The sequence below is a fragment of the Etheostoma spectabile genome, chromosome 9, assembly GCF_008692095.1.
Source record: "Etheostoma spectabile isolate EspeVRDwgs_2016 chromosome 9, UIUC_Espe_1.0, whole genome shotgun sequence".
Taxonomy (NCBI): domain Eukaryota; kingdom Metazoa; phylum Chordata; class Actinopteri; order Perciformes; family Percidae; genus Etheostoma; species Etheostoma spectabile.
The window spans coordinates 11,048,109-11,067,551 of NC_045741.1; the positions used below are offsets into that span (position 1 = coordinate 11,048,109).

The 19,443-nt window shown below is 41.1% G+C and overlaps 1 protein-coding gene across 8 annotated transcripts in view; it reads right to left on the bottom strand.

Moving 5' to 3' along the window:
• Positions 1-19,443, bottom strand: part of dlg1a (discs large MAGUK scaffold protein 1a) — a 117,318-nt gene that overhangs the window by 63,964 nt on the left and 33,911 nt on the right. For 4 of the 8 annotated variants that reach the window (XM_032526541.1, XM_032526542.1, XM_032526547.1 and 1 more), the window contains one exon: positions 18,715-18,837. The exons of 3 other annotated variants lie outside the window; for them this stretch is intronic. In XM_032526541.1, the coding sequence (XP_032382432.1) occupies positions 18,715-18,837 (123 nt within the window). Of the gene's footprint in view, positions 1-11,220; positions 12,483-18,714; positions 18,838-19,443 lie in introns of those variants that run through there. One more of the 8 variants, XM_032526548.1, reaches the window with a different exon arrangement.

The following is a 19,443-nucleotide window of genomic DNA, read 5'->3' on the forward strand; positions in this document are numbered from 1 at the left end:
ACATCAATAGGGACCCACTTATAAAAAAAAAAACCCTGCTCCATAGCGCTAGACGTCAAAAAACTCCATTGAATACCTTTAATGGAGCAATAAATTGTAGGAGCAATAAATTGCAGGTGTTGCTTTGTCATGAAAGTAATTCCTAAAGTGTCCATACAGGTCCGTCACTAAAACAATGAGGATTAAAACACTTTTTCCACAATGTACCAATATAGGGTTATGGGATGCTCTTGTTTTTTTTGCATGAAAGGATTAGCTATATGCTGTCTGTCCAACTAAATAAGGTTTTGCTTCTCACACACCTGAGAATACCACTGTCTCATAAACTGCACAGTAGAACTGGCCGTAAAGTAATATTATTTTTGCCTACTATGAAAAACCTAATTTTGCTTTTTTAACTGCACAAGTCTTTACTTTTATAAAAGAGCAGAAAAACAAATTATCTGTTGAGTGAAGTTCTTGCCGTCTGCGTGGGCAAACAAAGAGTGTTTTTACTGCCTGTTATATTACAAAACCCAAGAATCCTGCACATTGTTGATCACTTGTACTCGCTCTGTTAACATCACCTGACAAAATTCCTGATCAATTATTTTACTTTCTTTGGTAAAGATTGTTCGATTCTTTATGGTTTGCAAGAAGGGCCCGATTTAAGAAGTAGTATGTTATAACATATGTATTATGGTTCATTGCCAAAACAAGTTATGAATATTTGTTTAAAACAAAGATTAGATGGGCCCCCAGATAGCTTGGTTGGTAGAGCGGGCGCCCGTTTGTGGAGGTTTGCTCCTCGACGCAGCAGGCCCAGGTTTGACTCCGACCCGCGGCCCTTTGCTGCATGTCGTTCCCCTCTCTCTCCCCCTTTCATGTTTTCATCTGTCCTGTCAAAAATAAAGTAAGTAAGAAAATACCCCAAAAATAATCTTTAAATAATAGATCTGTTTGCTTTAATAGTCGAACTGCAGCCCATAATTATATGCTGTAATATGATCAGAGAGTTAGTAGTGGGGTCAACAGAGGGGATCTTCTACACTTTCTAGAGCAGAGTTCAGATGATCCTCGCCCTTTCACAGTGATCAGGAAGTGATCCCAATGGTGTCTCTGTTGGGTAGGATCACTTCCTCAGTTCAGAACACGGTTCAACAGTAACTGAGTGGCTCATTCATTGTGGAGTTCAGATTACAATACTCTCTCTTTTCTCATCTACAGTATGTGTGTCACCCTCTGTCTCTCTTTGTTTCTGGTGAAACCCAAGCTCTTGGCTAGACTGGCTGTGCCTCACTCCAACAGCGAGCCAAAGAATCAAGAGTGAAGTAATGTCTTCTCTGTAAGCGTATTCTTTGTTTTCCACAGAAGGTTTGCCACTCCGTCTCTCTATCTAGGTGTCTACCGTGCTTGCCACACATTAAAGAATATGGAACCAGCAAATGGTTAGCATTTTAGTTTGAAAAATGGCTGACATGCTTGACAGATTGTTTCAGCTCTAAATTACTCAACTGCAAACAAGGACATTTATTCCAACACAAATCAAAACTGTCCAACCAAGTCCAGGAAACTGTGGCAAAGTCAAGTCAGACGTTATTGTGTTAAATCAATGTATCTTTGTATCTGTAGCAAAATTCCAGCGACCAGAGCTTTGTTTACCAAGACATGGTGGTTGTTCTAGATAAGCCTTCCTGCGGGCAGGCAGGTCCCCTCCTGGTTGAACCTCTGGCAGTGCTAACATGCACCTGTGCCACAGGATGCCAGAGAACAACATATCATTAAACTTTAATATTTAATCAAGAAACACACTGACTGGCCCATGACGAGGCACAACAATTACAGGTCAAGAAGGATAGCAATCACACAAAGTTTGCTGTTGTTGTGTATTCTCTGTGTAACAATTGCTTCTCCAATTAAAATATGTCTTATACAGTAATGAGCCTGTCACTTACTGCAGCACATCCATGTGTGACTGCATGACAAAGGTACTGAAATTACACTGCCTGGTCATAACACACGCAGACAAAGTTGCTGTAAGAAACCTGACTCTCTAAAATATGCCAATGCTTTTCATTTGTATGGTCATTTTTATCCAGTTATGAAGTTTCATATTGCAGCGATTAATAGGTCAAGCCTTCAGTTGTGTCAAATGATTCAATACTAATTACAATACGAGAGATGGAGCTGTCATTATGTTGTGTCCAGCCTCATTAGTTAGTAGTCATATTAAGTGATTGCTCATGGTCAGCTGATCTGTGTTGATTATATCAGCAAAGACAGAGAACATGCTGGAGGTAGGAGACCAATGGAGGGAGAGAGAGATGGTGTGTGTGTGTGTGTGTGTGTGTGCGGGAGCTGATATGCAAGCATCATCCCACACACAGGAGGTGATGCAACACCTCACACTCTCAAGCACCACAAATCTAATGCACTAGTCACAGCTACAATACAATGTGTGTGTGTGTGCGTGTGTGTGTGTGTGTAAGTTTACACTCACTCAACACTTTTTCTTTCTCCTCTCTCTCTCTCTCTCTCTCTCTCTCTCTCTCTCAAACACACACACACACCCACACACACCCACACACACACACACACACACAGTTTGGTCAGCAGAGCAGCATTACCATGACAACAGCTGACGCTGCCAGCAGTGCTGTCAGCATCTGAGAAGTAGTTCATTAGTTACCATGGGAGACGGTTTGTGTAGGTTGTAAACATTTGCATAAGCCCCGCCCACAGGATTTATTGAAATGCACCTCCTGTTCTTAACTCAAATTTAGAAAATGACTGATTCATTTAATAGGAAATAAACAATATAATGAATTGGTGATACAATTTCTAAACTGCAGCCCACAACATATAAGTTCACATGTATCAGCTGATATGACTCAACCAAGGTGGGCAGTACACAGCCTTGAAGGTTTTAAAGAGGCCCGAACACTTTAATGTTTCCAAGTCATTGGTTTTAACCTTCAAGCTGCTCCAGTATTTATTCCCATAAGACGTCCAGCACAGGCATGGAAGAACACAACTTGTACAAATTGTAATTTCCCCTGTGGGGATCAATACAAAGTATAAATTAATATTAAATTAAATTAACTGAACACAGATTCTGTCCAGTTCTGTGGTAAATTAATGCCACACATTTCTATTATTCCTTGATTCTTTTTGAAAAATAAAAGTATGGCCTTCCTTTCACCTCGCTCTTTCACTGAAGCACTGCTCAATCCCTATGCTGGCAATGATGTTTAGTTTCTGAGTGTGCAAAGAAGACTGCAGGAGGTGAAACTTTGCAGTTATGGTGCAAAGATTCACAAAAATAGACCTCTTACTTTGGTCTATTACATACTGCCCACTCAGTAACAGATGATCTATTAAAAACAATGAGGCAGAATTTGTGATTCAATTTCATAATGCACATGTACTTGGGTGCAGTATCCCACTCAAGACATATGCAAATAAATAAATAAAATAATAAAATAAATATGACCTTTACTGCCAGTCACACTCACACCACTGGAACACAGATCTAAAAGAAGATGTGCACTGTGGTATCCCATGAGGCACATGGAGAGTGGAAAGTTTCCTTGGGCAGCGGATGGATAATGAGCCCCTCTCTAGAGGAGTGCCGTGTGTTGGGGAGAGTAGGTTGAACTCTACTAAACACACACACTTCAGTATGAGTTACGATTTAATGACGTCTCTCCTGACATGTTTGTGTCTCAATATATACAGTCCCTGACAAAAGTCTTGTCGCTTGTGTACAAATTGACCAGAAGTGCCGCTGAAAATATTTCTAATCAAGATTTACTTACAAGAAATGGCTCTTTGAATCCCAACAGCTTTTGTAATAATGTTTCAGTGCAAAAAGAAACTGTCAAAAAGTATTATAATATTCACAGCTTGGTAAAGCCCTTGTGTCAATGTTTGCAAAGACATTGTTGTCGCCTTGTCATATGAGCTTCCCCTGTGACTAATAATGATCAATTAGGTCTCACGTGTGTATAAAAAACAACCCAGTACACTAGACCTCTCACAACTGCAACTAACCTCTGCAACATCCTCAGATTCACCTGAGACTAAAGTTTTGATTATCAAGAGCTGAAGACCAGATCCACTGCTGATGTGGCAGACACCTTCAAGTGTCTCAGCGTCAATTACAGAGGATTTAAAAAACTTTTGAAGACACGGAGATGTTTTTGACAAGCCCAGTCAGGCAGACCCAAGACAACTGCTCGAAGCGTGTGTTGGCTCGAAATCCAAGGCCAGCCCATTTTCCACTGCAGCAGAGCTCCAACAGACCTGGTCCCCTGAAGTCCCTGTGTCAACCGAACGGTTTTGTCGGATTCTGTCTCGAAATGGCCTCCATGGTCGATCAGTGCCCAGAAGCCAGCACTAAACAAAAGACAATTGAAAACCGTGTTGGCATTGCCAAGGCCCACAGCCTGCTAAAAGGATGGACGCTGGAAGGTGAAGAAAGTGGATTTTCAGATGATCTTCTGTTGAATTACACCACAGTTGCCGCAAATATTGAAGGACCTACTGGAGCCCGCATGGATCCAAGATTCACCCAGAAAACAGTGAAGTTTGGTGGCGGAAAAATCATGGTGTTGGGTTACATCCAGTATGGGTGTGCGAGAGATCTGCAGGGTGGAAGGCAACTCAATAGTCTCAAATACAAGAAATCTTAGTACCTCTTATATTCCCACCATAAAGAGGCCAAATTCTCCAGCAGGATGGTGCTCCATCGCATACTTCCATCTCCACTTCAAAGTTCCTCAAGGCGGAAATCAAGATGCTCCAGGATTGGCCGGCCCAGTCACCAGACGAACATCATAGAGCATATGGGGTAGGATGAAAGAGACGCATGGAAGACCAACCCAAGAATATTGATGAACTCTGGAGGCATGCAAGACTGCTTTCCTAGCTATTCCTGATGACTTCTCAATACATTGTATGAATCCTTGCCAAACTACTGGATGCAGTCCTTACATCCAGTTACGATTATGACGTCTCTCCTGACATGTTTGTGTCTCAATATATACAGTCCCTGAAACCTCTGTCCTTTGTACAAATTGACGAAGTGCCGCTGAATAATTTCAATCAAGATTTATTTACAAGAAATGGCTCATTTTAATCCCAACAGCTTTTGTAATGTTTCAGTGCAAAAGAAACTGTCAAAAAGTATTTAATATTCACAGCTTGGTAAAGCCCATTGATCAATTTTGCAAGACTAATTTGTCGCCTTCATATGAGCTTCACCTGTGACTAATAATGGATCAATTAGGTCTCAGGTGTGTAAAAAACACCCCCAGTACACTAGACCTTCACATCAACTGCAACTAGACCTCTGCAAACAGGCCAAGATTCACCCTGAGACTAAAGTTTGATTATCAAGAGGCTGAAGACCAGATCCACTGCTGATGTGGCAGACACCTTCAATGTGTCTCACGTCAAGTACAGAGGATTTAAAAACATTTGAAGACACTGAGATGTTTTTGACAAGCCCAGGTCAGGCAGACCCCGCAAGACAACTGCTCAGAGGACCGTGTTTGGCTCAAAATCCAGGCCAGCCCATTTTCCACTGCAGCAAGCTCCACCAGACCTGGTCCCCTGAAGTCCGTTTCAACCAACGGTTTGTCGATTCTGTCTCGAAATGGCCTCCATGGTCAATCAGTGCCCAGAACAGCACTAAACAAAAGACAATGGAAAAACCGTGTGGCATTTGCCAAGGCCCACAGCCTGCTAAAAGGATGGACGCTGGAGAAGTGGAAGAAAGTGGATTTTTCAGATAAATCTTCTGTTGAATTACACCACAGTTGCCGCAAAATTGCAGGAACCTACTGGGCCCGCATGGATCCAAGATTCACCCAGAAAACAGTGAAGTTGTGTGGCGGAAAATCATGGTGTTGGTTACATCCAGTATGGGGGTGTGCGAGAGATCTGCAGGGTGGAAGGCAACTCAATTCTCAAATACCAAGAATCTTAGCTACCTCTTATATTCCCAACCATAAAGAGGCCAAATTCTCCAGCAGGATGGTCTCCATCGCATACTTCCATCTCCACTTCAAAGTTCCTCAAGCGAGAGATCAAGATGCTCGGATTGGCCGGCCCCATTCACCAGACATGAACATCATAGAGCATATGTGGGGTAGGATGAAGAGGAGCATGGAAGACCAAACCAAGAATATTGATGAACTCTGGGAGGCATGCAACTGCTTTCCTAGCTATTCCTGATGACTTCATCAAACATTGTATGAATCCTTGCCAAACTAAATGGATGCAGTCCTTACAAGATTAGTCATACAGATATTAAATTTGAATCTCACAGCACCACTATTTAATTGCTGACTATTTTAGATTTGTAGTAAATTTGTTCAGTTTATGTATAGCGCACAAACTTTTGTCTTGCCAAAATTTGACCTTTCTGTCTTGTTTACATAATAAATCTTTTTTTAGTGAAACTAATTTTTTTCAGAGCATTGACATCATTTGGAGGTTTTAGCTTTTCATATGAGCTATTCTTACACCAATTGATTAATTAAAAGTCAGGTTAATAGCAGGTTTTCTACAAAAATGATAAGCACAAGACTTTTGTCAGGGACTGTACAGTAAAATGACATTTCCAGCCTCATTCTAGCAAAGATTGTTTTTTACTCACGGTTTTACTCATTTAGCTTGTGATAATAATACCAAAAGGTCCATTGATACATGCAGGTGAACTGTATCGGCTCTAGCCTAACCTTCCAATGTATTTATTATCTTTAACCTTTCTCTTAACCTTTCTGTTGCTCACTGGGAACATGTGACAAACTGCACACAATTCTGAAGTGGTTAAGCCAAGGAGAAAATGGAAGAATTGATACCAGTCTCACCTACTCACTGCCACTGTTGTTGACACTAATACTATTGTTGTCATAACTAATCATGCTAAAATCATCGATAAATGGACAGAATGCATTGTATATACTGTAGTATGAGTCTGCTGAGTTGATTTGTGCTCTTTATGTTGATGGATACATTATTATCTAAGCATGTAATGTACAAAATATATTCACTTTGAGCTAATAAGCTATCAGATTTCTTTCACAGTCCTAATCAATCACTAATTCTCTCCTTCATTGTCTTATTCTCTCTTATCTATCTATCTCTCCATCGCTCCAGCTCTGTCCATCCCTCTCCACCCCCATTTCCTGTGACCACTAAACACCTCTTTAAGGCTTTTAGAGCTCTTTCTGAAGGACCAGGATGACTTTCATACCTCTGTTGTACCACTCATCAATTATACAGAGACAGGGTGGGGGCTCTGGGAGAGGGGGGCAACTGTTTGTGTCCACAACAAAAACAAAGGAAAATATTTAGGTCAACTCTTCATCTTTGATCATTAAAAGTGATACACTCAGGTAAAAATTCAATTTGAGATCTAAAACACATACTGTACCTATGACACTTTGCTAAGCTGCTCCAAGGCTCCAAACGTTATCCTGCCTGGTGCTCAACAGGGAGATGGAACAAAATCACTTTGGGTAATATGTTGTGCTCTAACAGGAGATGATCAAGCAAAGTTAACAACATTACTACCGAAAGGCAACATAAAGTCAACGCTGGAGCTACTAAAACACTGGTATCACTGACTGGTATCAAACACATGGTCAGCAAGGAAGAGATTTTGCAATGAAGTGCTTCCTGGTGAGATAAAGGCTGGATAAAGCACCATGTCTGGACTCTTACGTGTTCCAGACCTCTAAATGTCACATCGTTTTACTCTACATGGCTTTTGTCAGAGGGGCCAAATAATATGATTAAAGAGTTATGGATGTCTGTGTGTGCGGGTACGTGCGTGCGTGCGTGTGTGCGTGCTTGCGTGCGTGCGTGCGTGCTTGCGTGCGTGTAGGTCAACGATGCACACTTCCCTGGTGTTTGGTTGGGTTAGTGGTGGCCTTAAGGTTAGAGAAGCGAGCTTAGGATGAATCTGGGTGGGGAAATTGAAAAGCAGTGCTTGCCCCTTCCTCATTTCCCCCACTGAGGTGCCCTTAACCCCAACTGCTCAAGCAAAGCTGCAAAGAAGCCAGCGGATCAGACTGTCGTTGTACTGGACAGCTTCCAGTTGTGAATGAGTAACTGTGAGTGTGGTCAGGGCATTGCTCTCAGTTAAATTTCTCTGATTAAATAAAGCCAAATTAAATAAAAAGTTTAACCGTAAAAATCAAATCTGGTCAAGATCCAAAATGCGTAATGACATATTTTTGATTAGTCTTATAAGGCCAAATCAGCAGATCTAAACCAATGTTATCAAACAGTTAAAAAAAACTCTCTCTCCTGCATCAACTGGGCCAGCAGCTGTGTGTGTGTGTAAGTGTGTGTGTGTGTGTGTGTGTGTGTGTGTGTGTTTGCGTGCGTGCGTGCATGTGTGCGTGCGTGCGTGCGTGTGTGGTATAATGGCTATCAGTCATGCAGTAAGTGCCTTAGACAGGAAAATGGCAACACCTTGGGAAAACACTGGCCAATATGATTACTGCAAGGGGGAGAGGGGGAGGGAAGAGGGGGGAGAATCTTTTTTCCATGTGCTGTGCTGTAAAACTGCAGACAACTGTAAAAGTGCTGCCGGGTTGAACATTGTGAGTGACACCTCATCCATTCAAGAGTTTAGATCAATAATGCAGGTTTGGAGACAATAGAGACTTTACTGCATTTGTTATCTGCAGAACAAAAATAAAGTAATCATTTGTGTGCAACAGTAGAAAATAGGATATAATCATGCATTTCTATCATTCAGAAAAATAAGTAGCCATGACATTAAGTGCTTTTCTATCCACTTGTTTTATGAACATTTTGAGTCTTTTTTTACACTTGCATTAGGTAGAAAAATGTATCAATAAAAGTATGCAACAAAGTGCAACGGAGTCAGTCTAAGTGAAATCATGACAAAGCATGGGACTTAAACGTCCACTGAAGATTTCGCTCGACTGAAGCGACAAAACATTCTCTCACGTCATAACATAAGTTATGTGTGGACTTACTGTATGTTGCTTGAATTAATGCATGAAACAAACATAAATGCAATATTTCCATCCGGTGTTGCCGTTCATTTAAAGTTTGACCGGTGCTCTTTAAAATAATAACCTTGAGTCCTCTTCTTTAATGACACCCGACTGGAGAATTAGAACCCCCAACTCCTCATAATCCAAATTTTCTTTTGACAACTTTCTGAAAATTTAGTTAAAGTTTGTGCTACATTTGGGTGTAAGGTTGAGTCATGTATGACGACAGAATGCTTACTTTTTAAATGTATTTGACAAAATATTCTCACAAACAGAAAATTAACAAAATTCTGTTAGTTAAATATATGCTCTAATACTGAATTACTACTCTGTACTTATCTATCTATAACTATAGTTTTGTAATTCAGGACTCAAAGTTGTAATTAAGTGTTTTTAATGTTTCTATGTTGGGGCGGGACTTAACAATGTCCAATCAGCTCACAAGAGCCATTCCCTACTGGGCTGAGATTGCAGGCTAGCTTCTCCTCAGCAGTCCAGAGCGCCAGACACAGCATCCTAAATATAAGCATCTAATATTAATATTAAGGCCCAAATTTTTCTTCTAAGTGCAGATGATTTGCATTTAAAGAGCATATAAAAAAAGTAAAAAAAGGTAGAACTTGATGACATGAAACACACCTACAGTACATGAAATGATTTTTGTGTTCTGTGCACCAAAAACTGAGCAATTGTGATGATGTTTGATGAAAAGGTTATTTGGATTAAAGAATCTAAACAGATAAAAGGTATTCTATCTTAGACTTCTCTCTATTAATCCTTTTGGGATGACTCCCGCGAGGAAATTGACATCTGTATATATTATTGCAGTTATGGAAGTGGAAAGGAGAAGTATCTGCAGTAAACAGTGTCAATACTGCCGTGGCTGCAGCATCTGTCAACATCAGAGAGGTCTCATGCAAAGATGATTATTAAGTAGAGTAAGTAGCACTCCTGGCCTGCTAGGTCCTTCGTAGCTTGTTGGATTTGCTTTGGATGCGAGTTAAGAGATTTATGCAACCTGCCAGTATGAAGACATTTGTTTTACGAGTTCGGTCTCTGTCCTGTGTGTTTGACACATAAACATTAGCCCACATCCCTAATGCATTGGTGCAAATATTCTACCTAATTATTTTTAATTTAACAACCAACGTAGATTAGACCACGCCGCTTTTAATAAAGCTTGGTGTATCAATATTGTTGTCATTATTGGCCACTAGCTGGATTTATACTTGACACAAGAGGTTAATGGCACTCCCACCCTAGCTACAGCATAGGTTTTGAGTTATATTTCAGCCTGTTTAACCCATTGATACTAGCACTGCGGCACAAGATAGATATATGGTTCTTAATCACGGCATATTGTGTATTACTTATATTATACATTCCTCACAGTAATTAGAAAAATATTCCCACATTTACTTTGCGAAATAGAAAGACAGTGGGGTACTCGTGTACTTACAGAACTATAGTTACGTCAAGGTAACTCCTTTTTTGCCACTGTGCAGTTTATAGAAGGATGGCACCTAGAAGAACATGTTCTTGCTAGGTGTACGTGTTACTGAAAAGGAGAAGATAACTGAGACTTTCCTCAACTTCCTTAATGTTGTCTTCCTTATTAATGTTCTCAACAATTTTTGTAGGAATAGCCCAAACTGACCAATCACAGTTCTTACTGTCTCTACATAATATCTCTATAGAGGCTGTGGCTGTAGTTACATTTTTGAGGAGGTTGACATCAGCTGTGGCGTAGCTACTTCTACTTCTGTGGGGTCTGTAGCTCTCATCAGGTCAGCCACACACCTTCCTTTTTTAATGTAGACTACTCAGCTAAATGATAGCTTTGCCATGGCAACAACCGGCTCTACGAGTCTCATACACTATGCCAGTGCTCATTTCCATGACAACATTATAAAAAATCTCAACCACCAACAGAATGCTGCTGTGACTCCCTGTTTTGGCAAAGAAACCAAAACTAGAGAATGTTTGCTAATGTAATGGCCAGCCCCATGAACGCATGCACACACACACACACACACACACACACACACACACACACACACACACACACACACAAAACAAAACCCGCAGATTAAAGTTACAGGTTCCACCCGTGATCCCCTACCCACTCTCCTCAAAGCATAAAGCAACACCACCACACACACACACACACACACAGAGGGTGTGACGTGTGTGTTACCTGGCTAGCATTGATACAGTCGGTGAAGGCACTCCTCCTGGAGAAGAACGTAAGGAGCTGCTGCCAGCGAGAGGAGGAGGTGGAGGGGGAGGAGGAGGCGGGAGAGGACGTGGAGGGGGAGGAGGTGTGTGGAGGTGCCAGCTCCTCCGAGGAGCCCCGCTTGGGCCCCAGCCTCGCTTTGACTCCTAGCCCCGCCCCTTGACCCCCGGACCCCCCACCCACCCTCGCACTGCGGGGGTACTGGGTGTTGTTGCCAAAAATATAGTTCATCGTCTCTGCTGTCTGTTCTTCCCTTAGACACACAGGATAGAGCTCATGTTGTAGCCTCTTGTCCCCCACTGCTTCATCTCTAATTTCTCTCGTCTGTTGCTTTGCTTTCACTTTACTTCTCTTAAGTGCTCAAGCTGTTGCTGTCAAATATACAAGTCCAGCACTTCTTTATTTTCTGTTACCAGTTTCTGTTGAAGATGTTCCTATTTTCATCTTCTCTTCTAAATTTTCTCTTATTATTTTCTTTCTTTTCCCTTTCCTCTTCTTCAGCTCCCTCAGGAGTGAGATAGATGCTGGCAGATGGAGAGATAAGGAGGAGGAGGAGGAGGAGCTGGAGGAGGAGCTGCAGGAGGAGGTTGAAAGTGCAGGGCAGGTAGACAGAGTCCTGTTAGAGTTGGAGCATCAGTTGGTCTGTCAGGGTCTTGGTACATCCACTCGTCAATCGTCCGCCCATCTGTCATTGTTGTCTATCCATTTGTCCATCATCCCATCTTCTCTCTAGCCAGGAGAAATGTCCAACATCCACATCTCTGGTAGTCCAAAATCTCTTCTCTTCAACTCCTTCCTTTTCTCTCTTCAGAGAGAAGACAGAGTGAGGGGGAGCGTGGGCCAGGCAACGACAGGATATGAGGATTGATTATTTAAGGGGGTTCACTCTTGCTCTCTGTCTTTCTCCACCCCACCTCTTCCTCCCTCCCTCCTCCTCCTCCTCTCTAGTCCAAGGAGATGACCAGTCAATCTCCCCTCTGTCACTGTGTGCGGAAGGAAGAAGGGGGAGGGAGGCTGGCTGGCGGGCTGGATGGATGGACGAAAGGAGGGAGGTGGAGGGATGCAGGCGAGGAGGAGAGCATCTGAAGTAGGAGGATGGCTGAAAGAATCACTCCTTAACTCTTCTTTTTCTCCTCCCCTTCCTCCTACATCTGTGATGTCGCTCCAAGTTTCACTCTCTTCTTGTCTCGCTCACCCAGTACAGTACATTATTTATTCTCTCTCCCTCTCTATTTTCTACCTACCTCTCTCTACCTCTCTTTCTCTCTCTGCAAATTGTCTTTTCCAGTCTTTTATTGGAGCAGCAACCTGACGCCCCTCTCTCTCTCTCTCACTGTCAGACATCATTACTGATACAAGCCACGCCCCTACATTCCAGACAGCCAATGATATAACAGAACACCCCCCCCCCCCCCCGCTCAAAATACACACAGCCTTAAACATGCATGCACAAATAAAAATTTGCAATGATACTTGTTGCAGGTTGAGGAGGAGATGAGGTAGAAAACAGCTGAATGCCACAGAAGTAGTAATTGAATGCTAGCAGTGACTAGACGAGATAAGTGTGTTTGTGTGTGTGTGTGTATCTGTTGATAGGTTTGTTGTTTATACATTTCCGGACACTGCAGCACCCAGCTCTCCCACACACTCTCTCTCTCACACACACACACACACACACACACACACACACACACAACACAACACACACATACAGGAAAACATACAGCTCATGACTCTAGAATGGAAAACAACAGGCTGTTGCTGGGCACGGACTGATTTAAAAGAACCTTCAGAGGTGTACAGCTACCCTACACAGCTAACTTAGCCTTAGGATTAGCCACAGGTGGAGCAGGACTCTTGTCACAGCCTTTTCCTGTGTTTCCATGGGAACTGTATCTATGGCAACAGCTTTCCGAGTCCTGAAATACACCTGGTTCTGGTTGACTAATGCGTTGTTTGCTAAGATCTGAATAGATGTCACTAAGACTTCTTATGTTTTGTTTTTATTAACCTTATAAGAAACCCGCCACTGTGTGTCAGGGAAACAAAGGGTAACAGAGTTATTTCAGAGAAGTGTACCCCTAATATGCCTAAAATCGCCTATGCAAGAGGCTTCTGTGACTAACACTCAACAATTTGAATATGAAATAGCTACAGACTGGCCAAGTTACTGCAAGACTACAAAGGCAACAGATAATGAACAGTCCGAATTTGTAAAGTTGCTACTAAAATATTATTTTAACGTGTAACTTCCTGAGAAAGCCACTGAGCAACCTGGAATGCTTGACTCATGTTGTGACAACCAACAAAAGAAATGTGAGCCCAGGAATTACAATAGCCAGTTAGGATTTAACAGCATCAATTAAATACACTTTATTTATTCATAAAGAGCTATACCTCAATAAGAAAGCTATGTCTGTGATGCCAGCCGTTCAACAATTCACACATTTTCATATATTTCTTTGAAACACCTAAAAAACAAAAATACATGCGCAAGATAAAACAAGACTAAACCACTAAAACCATTTAAGCAGCTCTGTGAGGCTGCAGCCTACTTAGACATAGCAGCGCTATTTTAAAGTTAAAGGCTAACATCAGCTAAAAAAAGCATTGAGTTTTTAATGGTAAGATATTGGATAAACACTTCCTTGTCTATCAAACAAAGCTAAACCAACAGAACCTAGAATCTAAACCAACACACATGCAGTGTGATAACTATATGTTTGCAGAATGCAGCATTTCTGGACCACAATCAGTAAGGATGGAGCAAGACATCGATCACGTTGCCCACAGTGTGAATGGACAGAAAGAATCTATCATCAGAGCTAGCATAAATTACAACAGGAACCATATCATTAGCATCTGCCAGTCACCCTCTACAGTCAGAATTTCTGCAGCTAGCCACCATGAAAAAAAAATAAAACACATTGTCATGTCAGCTGACACAGCACAATTCAGTGACACGCTGGCTATATCACAACAAACCCTGTCCTCCTGTGCCTCTCTCTCTCTCTCTCTCTCTCTCTTTCTTTTTCTCTCTCTCACTCTCTCTCTCTCTCTCTCCAGTCAAATGTCAGCCAGTGAATGCTGGCTCTATAAATATTTCAGGACCAATTAAATAAAAGCACACATCATACATGTTTAATGTCAGACTGCTGAGAGAGCCAATGTTGCCCTTCCATCCTCTACAGGTAGGCTGGGCTAGTGATAGATAGCCTAGCACAGGGGTCTTTTTTACGTTTTTTAAGCTACAGACCCATAACTGAAAGAGAGATGGAGCAGGGACCCCCTACTAGATATATTAATAAAATAAAATTTTATAAAATAAAGGTGCATATTAGATTGGGCCTTCAATTACGTGTACGTGACCTAAAGCCTATATACTTTTTGCACAGAATACTTGTAGCTTTTAAAATAGCCTTTTTATTGTTAAAACATACATGTGGCACAGTAAATCCTCAGGAATAACTGCATCTGTGGATGACTACCTTAGTGACCACCTGTCCTTTAGGCCAGTAACCCTATCATCAGTGGGGATTTATATTTGCTAATAATTCATGTTAGGACTTTTTAATTTTTTTTTTTAAACTTTCAAAAATTAACAATAATTTGGAGACCCCCTGATGAATATCCCTGGCATAGCATACAAATGCTGTGTTCACTTTTTTTTCTTCTCTTCCTGCCCTGGCTGTGGTCCCACATCAGATTGACCCACAACCTATTTTAGAAACAAGCTCAGCAGGCACCAGACAGTCTGACCCTGTAAACCGGTAACAATGCTGTTACGTGTTTGGCCGCAATACGGATTTAAGGCTTGATCCCTACTGACTTTAGCAGACACTGTACTTTTATAACTTTACAAGGAGTAGAATTTGTAGAAGTATTAACATATTTGGTAAACATACACTTTTCAGTGGCCAACCAAAAACAAAACCTGATTTGGACATCTGTTGCCCTGTCACATTGAGTTAGCTCACCTATAACTTTTAACATGTCTCTCAATATAATTGTAATAAATATCAGCGTTGTGTTGTCTACAACCATATAGGGACGTTGGTGCAGCTGGAAGCACTGTAAACCAGACGCCATGCAGATCTATACTGCGGTCTATGCCAGTGGTCCCTAACCATTCTGGCTCTGCCCCAGCCTTTCCATTAGATCCCTTTCAGATTCTGGTAAGCATCATTTTGAAAAGCTATGTCAAGCTTCCCTGGGAATTACTGGGCATATAGAGGAATAAACATATAGCACTGCAGAACAAACAAGGCACCATCTAAATCCCAAGTCAAATATTTAGCCTCTCAGATAGTGTTTGGGGTTCTTTGGGTGTATTTCTTAGCTGTTCAGCAGAGGTTATTCTTTGCATAATATTTTCTTTAATGATAAACAGATGAAATTAATTTGTGTAATGTGAAAGGAGTCGCTTTCAATGATGAAGCCACAAAGAATTAGTATATGGTTTTGCAGCTCCATGGAGCTCTTTAGTAGGGATTGACACATACTGTATTTTCAAGGCCGATAGAGATATTCTTTTTAGTTTTTTAGGTTATATTTTGGGGCATTTTTCCCTTTATTAGATAGTGACAGTGGATAGACATGAAATGTGGAAGAGAGATGGGGATGAAACGCAGCAAAGGGCCGCAGGTCAGACTCAAACCTGGGCCGCTGAAAAGAACTCTACAACATAGGGCGCAGGCTCTTACTGGATGAGCTAGAGGTTGCCCTGCCGATACCGATTATTAGTAGTTAATAAAACCAATTACTGGTATTTAGAACCATTATGCATGGAAATAAAAAGTCAAAACAATTTTTTTTTAATGTTACATGTTATTTGCAACTTTCAACATAATACACAGTAAAAGGTAGTCAGATAGTGTTGTGGGCTGGAGATTAAGTCAAACTACGTGGTGAGTGAAACCGAAGTAGAAGGACAGACGCAGAGCTGTACCCGAGCCAAAGCAGCTCACTTCTTAATTAACCTCATGGGTTATCAGGCAAATAAAATGCAGATACACATAATCTGCAAACTGCCATAAAACAGGTAATCGATTATCGGTCTCTCACTACTCTTTAGCAAGTTTTAGCTCATTGTTTATCATTGTTAAGCAGCAGCCTTACTGTTCTGGTTCACTTTCACTTCGTTCACAGCATCTTTTCCAGCTGCAGCAGGCATTACATTACCTGCTCAAACTACCAAACTGCAGACCGACAAGGTTAGCGACCAGCTGGTGAACATAGTGGAGGATTTTGCAGCGAAAGAGCCAAACATTTCCCTCAGCAGCTGATGGAGATCAAACCAGAGCGAAAAGAGAGTGAATGTTGAACTTACATCTATCATGTGGCCAGAAACATGACTCTAAAGAAAAGATAATGTTACCCTGTATCTGATCAATGAGTAAGAAGGCAACTACTTGCTAACATGTTCACCATATCAAATTAAAGGTCATAATATGTAATTTTCCATTGCCCCCAAGTGGCTATAATATTGCTTTTTTCTCCAAAGCGGTGTTGCAAATAACGACTACACTAGACGCCTCGCTATCTTTGCTCTACTGTAAGAGGTAAATGTGGAAGGTTAAATATTTTAGGTCTAAATATCTAAATAACTACAAGTCAGTTCCCCAGCGACGAGGTCAAGCTAGTTCCATGCTGTTGTGTTATTAAATATTAAAAAACTTGGGTAATCTACACAATGGGTTCAAGTCTGTCAAGCCAGAGCTCTCCCTAAAGGTGGGCAAAATAATCCTGAAAATCCCAATCAAGGAGAATTGTAAAAAATTAAGTTAAGTGTAAGTGGATGTACAGTTTGACTGTCTACAGTCTTCAGCCCTGTTGCCTCCATACTGATCACTATACACCTTAGACATTACAGTAAGTGCAGAGTAAAGGTCTTACTGACTCCTAATTTCTATTACCGTACTGTGTCAGCAGGAGGGGAAAGAGATTCATTGAGAAGTGATTTGGTTGACTGACCGGTTGATTAACATCCAGCAACAAATCTGCCCACTGTGTCCGTCTGTCTGCCTGTAATTCTCTCTCTATGGCATCTCTTGTCGCTCCCTGCCTCTCTGTCTTTCCTTCCTTCCTAATTATCTGCATTAGCTTAATGACTAAGGTCTCTGAGTGGCCAATGTTTGTTTTACTATGTGTAATAAAAAGACAGAAAGTGACTTTCTTTCACGGTTTCGCATAATTTAGCCTCTGCAGTAGATATAAATTTTGTTAGTGGAGTAGTTAAAGCGAAGTCAGTTACACTGTTGCAGTGTCGGCTGCATTTCCTCTTCAATCTCCCATCAACTGTCTAACACATATGTCAATAACGATAACAATATGCCTTGCTATTTCATTTATCAAGCTTCTTTACCAGCAATACTAAATCATTCAGTCATAATTCTTGCTATTAAACAGTTTGATTAATTCAGTTGAGTGAGATCTTCATTTGTAAAGGCACCACACACTATGGTGTAATTTCTCTGCCACTACTGCCTCCTGTAGTTTAAATACTGCTACTACATCTTAACATTTATAACCAGAGAAGGTGACGAGGAAACCATCTCAGTTATCTCCACACTCTAATTCACATTCTTTCCTATTGACATACTTTATACAGGCTAAAAAAAGGTAGGTAAAAAGTAACACAATTAGGAGACCTTATGAGACACCCAAAGTTGGGTAAAAAGCTATAACACAGAGCCCAAATTCTTTTATTTTTGGTGCTTTTTGATAGTATTCACTTTGACTATTACATGCAGACGGATATTACACGCAGGTCTATTCCATGTGTAATCACATCCATGTCAGACCATGTGCACAATCAGCCAATCATATCAACAATCACATAATGTACATTCACATGATCTGTGGTTAAGAGAACAAAACCAGAAGAGCATTACATCTGCATTTTGGTTCTGGCTTCGGGAGACTAGTGCCGTGCAAAGGTTTTGGTGAAGTAGATTTATGTTAAATTATTTAGATAAAAGCAAAAAGGGAGCATGCTGAAGAACTGGTCTTTTAAAGATGCATTTTTTAAATGTCAGCGTCAGCATAATGAGCATATGGTTGTAAAATGACTACAGTTACAAAGTCGTTGTTATTAAATTACAAACAAACATGTTGGAAGTTATTTTTCCTTTAGTTTTCACCTAAGGACCTCTGGCACTTTAGCCCCATTTGCATAAAGGAAGAGTGTCTTCCTTAGTGTCTGTCTTATTAAATATGAATTAATGTTAAAAATCCACATGGACCACTTTAAAAATGTTTCTGGGATGTCCTTGAGGCATGGTGTTTTTGATTTTCCACTGATGCAAGAACAATTTTCACAGATTCACAAATCTTGAGATAGCAGCACAACTGCTCATGAAAAAAGCTTAAATGTTTTACTGAAACAACTGAAAACCAACATGTCACAAACAACAAAGCTATGAATGCATGCGACGGGTTTAGAGGCGAGGTTACCTGGTAGTAGGCGTGGCTGTGTGAATAGAGAGAGGAGAAAGGCGGGGCTGGGACGTCGTTCACCCTCTCTCCCTCTGGATGAGGCCACGCCTCGTCATCAAAGTGAACCTCAGGTGATTCTACCTACGATGTACAGACAGAGCTCAGCATGGTGCAACACACACACACACACGCACACGAACACGCGCACATACAAACGCACATACGCATGCGTTTGGGCACACTAAGGTGGACTGCAGTCTGAATTATTGCACATGTAGGTGGTGGCCTGACTGTAACACAGTTATCTATAATACAATTATACCAATTTTTACAAAACAAAGGGGAAACAATACAGCTGTGTGAGACACTACACAGTAATAATGTCCACTCTTTTCTGTGCAAACTCCATTTGAGTCCTTCATTTAGGTTTGAGCAGGAGGTCACTGACAATCAATGACCACTCGTTTACTCAGAGATGATGATAATAATATATGGACCAGTGCATAAAGAAGAAGAAAATAAGTCTTCAGTAATTTTCTAAATATGTGCATGTTAAATCACAACACAAGATGTTTTATATGGATTAATTATTTATATTGTGTTTTGAGAAATAACACAAAGGTGCACTTAAGATAAATTGCAAAGAGCAAGAAGGAGTGTGTGTGTGTGTGTGAGCGCGTCTTTGTGTGTGTGTGTGTGTGTGTGTGTGTGAGAGAGCGCGTCTTTGTGTGTGTGTGTGTGTGTGTG